The sequence below is a fragment of the Chelon labrosus genome (genome assembly GCF_963514085.1).
Source record: "Chelon labrosus genome assembly, chromosome: 18".
In the NCBI taxonomy this organism is placed as follows: domain Eukaryota; kingdom Metazoa; phylum Chordata; class Actinopteri; order Mugiliformes; family Mugilidae; genus Chelon; species Chelon labrosus.
This window is the reverse complement of record NC_140351.1, coordinates 17878242-17881769: the sequence shown is the minus strand read 5'-3', so window position 1 is coordinate 17881769 and position 3528 is coordinate 17878242. Positions and strand designations below refer to the sequence as shown.

General features: G+C 41.0%; 1 protein-coding gene across 1 annotated transcript in view; it reads left to right on the top strand.

The window, feature by feature from the left end:
* Positions 1–395: 395 nt before the first annotated feature.
* Positions 396–3528, top strand: part of LOC311503186 (sodium/hydrogen exchanger 9-like) — a 61791-nt gene continuing 58658 nt past the window's right edge. Inside the window, exons 1-2 of the mRNA XM_084565757.1 lie at positions 396–979; positions 1467–1663. Of these exons, the coding sequence (XP_084421883.1) occupies positions 829–979; positions 1467–1663 (348 nt within the window). The 5' untranslated portion in view covers positions 396–828. The remainder of the gene's footprint in view (positions 980–1466; positions 1664–3528) is intronic.

Here is a 3528-nt window from a genome sequence, read left to right as displayed (position 1 = left end):
CTATATAAAGCATTGTAGAAACAAACAGTGTCAGACAATATAATCAATAAAAAGACTGCACCTGCACCTGTACTGTTTGTTCTAACTCAATTATTGTGTTAGGACAAACAGTTACTGAGTGTAAGGAAAAACATTGACATATGCCTTCTGTATATGAAGGCATTTAAGCCTATTGTTTATGTAAGCTATTTTCCTGAACTTATATTATCACATAGAGTCAAATTAACAATCAGAGTAAATTTAAAATGCAAAGAACCCATTGCAACTAAATGGCTAATTGAATGATTACATTTCGGTTAATGACTGATTGATTCAGACTAAAAATGACAACAATAGGGTGGGTTCAATCTCTTGCAGGCCACTTGCAGGTATGAGCTGAAGCGTGCATTACTTAGTATTCACCGCCATCTGCTGGAAAATGACAGTACGACACTCGAAGTCTCCAATTTGTGCATGCTTTTCAACAATACAGGAAATTATGGATCAGTAAATGTCACCTGTCACGTTTGAGTGCACTGAACACAGCTGAACTTTCTACAGCTGTGGCCATCGTTTTCATCATTTATATGTGTGTTAATTGGTACTGTGACACACATAAAATAAAAATAAACGAGTCTTTATTATAATATATTTTTGTATTATTATTATTTTTGCGTAAAAAGTGCAAAATCCACAGGCCTGCCAAAGAAAACCACGTGATTTCCAAGCAGCAGTGAAGGCAACGCGGGCTCTCGAGCGCTGCTGCTGATGCGGATGTAGCTGCCACCCAGATGAGTCTCTAGAGACGCAGCGGTTGTTTCCGAAAAGTTTGACCTGTGCGCTCTGAAGATGTCGGGCTGTGGGGAGTGCGGGCAAGACAAAGCAGCACTACTGGTGCTCGCTGCAGTCGGCCTGGCTCTCATAACCATCCTCAGCGTGTGGAAGCTGAAACAGTTCAAATACAGACTCATAAATGAAACTGGGGGTGCAATGTTTTATGGTAAGTCGCCTCATTCAACCTCTTGGTTTGTGTGTGTGTGTGTGTGTTTTGTGCGGAGTACGGAAGCCGTTATTCAGCAACACTTCCTGGACTCACAGTTGTATCAGAATGCCAATAAAATTAAATTTGGCCACTTTTTTTTGGGCCTTAATAAGTGAAAAGTTTAGGAACACACGGACTGATATTGCTTTAACTGGCGTTTTTATGTGAAAGTTGTTTAAATTTACATGTCTTTATATTTGAAACTCGTTACATTCATTGGCTGAATGATGTGATGAACTCAGATTAAACAAAAATAAGGATGTTGTTTAAATGTTTGATGTTTGAGGTTTACACTGATAAACATCATCTGTTTCAGCCTTTCAATGAAGGCAGTCCACAACATCAAGGCCTTTTTCAGATTAATTCCCCATACTTGGTACATTTATGTCTGGCTACTTGTGTTTGAAGTTTTAGGGCTATGTGCTAATGTTGTTATCCTCCGCAGGTATGCTTCTGGGTTTAATTGTGAGATACTTGTGGTTCGGGCAAGGACAGCATGTGGAGAACGCAGGGAGCATGTGCACTTGTAATCTGACCAACACTAATCACATCTTGCTGGCCAATGCCACATGCCACGAGAACTGGTGCACACTCGTTGGAAATATCAGCCAACAGTCCTCACTGGCCTCTTCACCTGATACGGTAACTATGGTAATTTAAGTTGACCTTGCAGAACAAAATGTTTTACGGTAAAGAAGAGGTTTCGAGACCGCTGAAAGGAAAACCGCCTGTTGCATAATTGCATAATCACCGCAGTAGGAACCAAAACTGAAGCACACAGGATTCTTTCTTCTGCTCTGATGTGATTTTATTCTTTCTGAAATAGCCTTTCTTCTTCTTCATAGCCTTTACTTTGATCGTATCTATATTTCGCCCCATGTGTGTGCTGGGTATTTACATATACTGGGTCCTCTAATGGTTTTTGGTTATTGGTTTTTCTCTAAATTACTTGCATGGTCTGTTTGTTATTGGAAAAGCCAGGGAGTGGTGGTGCAGAGAGTAAGAGGGCAAGAGAGCAATTTAACCCATATTAGGGTTTTATTAAGTCACAGATTCTGGAGATTACACTTTCAGGTGTGCTGTGCGCGAATACTAGGATATTAAAATCAAAGGTCCATGTACAGTTCTACTCGAGCAGAGCTGATAAAGCAACACAATGGGTTTAATCAATGAACAACAAAAAAACAGATCTATATTAACATTTTGTTAAAAGTATATTCCTGGCAACATCTACAAACAGAAGTTTTGCGAATACAATTAGAAAAAGCAATTTATCTGGTCGTCTCAAGATATTTTCCTCCTTGTGTTCCTATAATGAGATACTCTATCGAGTTATATTGGTACCAGATTGCTCTGCACCGCAGGAAAGATGTGAGACGTTTCGGCATCGCAACGCGCACAGCAGCATTTTACTCATAGGTAGATATGGACGCCTCAACCTGTGACACAGAACGCAGTGATGGATGCGAACATCCGCCATCTGTTATAAAATGGAAGGGACTGTGATGAGATGGTAAATAATAAACCAAAGCATAAAGTGCTGTGTACATATTGCATCAATGATAATCCTGTTGGGATTCACTGCTGCTGATGTGCAGCACTGAATCGCAGCAGCTGTGCAGAGAGTTAGAATCTGTAATTTGTGAAGGCTGCAGACGCAAATACTAGTGTTTTGGTGAAAGCGGTTATTACACTTAGGAGGTTGAAGATCTTAGCATGTGTTTTTTTGCCACTGAATTGCCATTGAATCGGTGACGATAATATCAGTGCTATATGCCTAAGCCTTGTGACAGACCTCTGCTTGTCATTAGTAGCATAACTTTTTTTTTTTTCAGGCTTGGTTTTATATTTTAGTGCTGTGGTCAGAGAGATTTGTCATATCAAAGAAACCGAAGGACGAAGCCGGGCTTTATCCGCGCAGTCTCCAACAAGAATAAGAGAATGTGGAATGAGCGCGTTTGAAAATGTATTTCTTAATCCCAGAGCGATGTGTCAGCCCGAGAGAAAGGAAGTGGTGAACCATGAACCTTGCAAATCATCCAGGCCAAGTGTAACTCTTTGCTAATGGCGTGGACTCTGTGGCCTCTTCTGAATGCCGGGGTCTCATTAGCAAAGCAGCAGAGGCTACCACAGAGGCCATTACATCGGTCAGACCGTTCTGTGTAGACTTCACGCCATTAAGCCTGATACATATGGGGACCTAGCTGGGAGAGATAAGGATTTCATTGCATTACTGAGTCCATTATGTGCCACAGGGGAATAAGGCATTAAAGTTTGTGGTCTGATTAAATTTAGTGCTGCTCAGCTGAAGAGGCAATTAGTGTATACAACACACCTCCATCCTCCACTCTGTGGGCGCAGGTGGTCCTTAGAATAAAACCACCAACATATACATAATTTATTGATTACAGTGTCCGTATTAGTCTCTGTTATGCAGTTTTGTATTCGTCATGCACAGCCTGCACGGATGAAAAAATGCATAGGTGTAGCACAGTGTGGGTAATTGC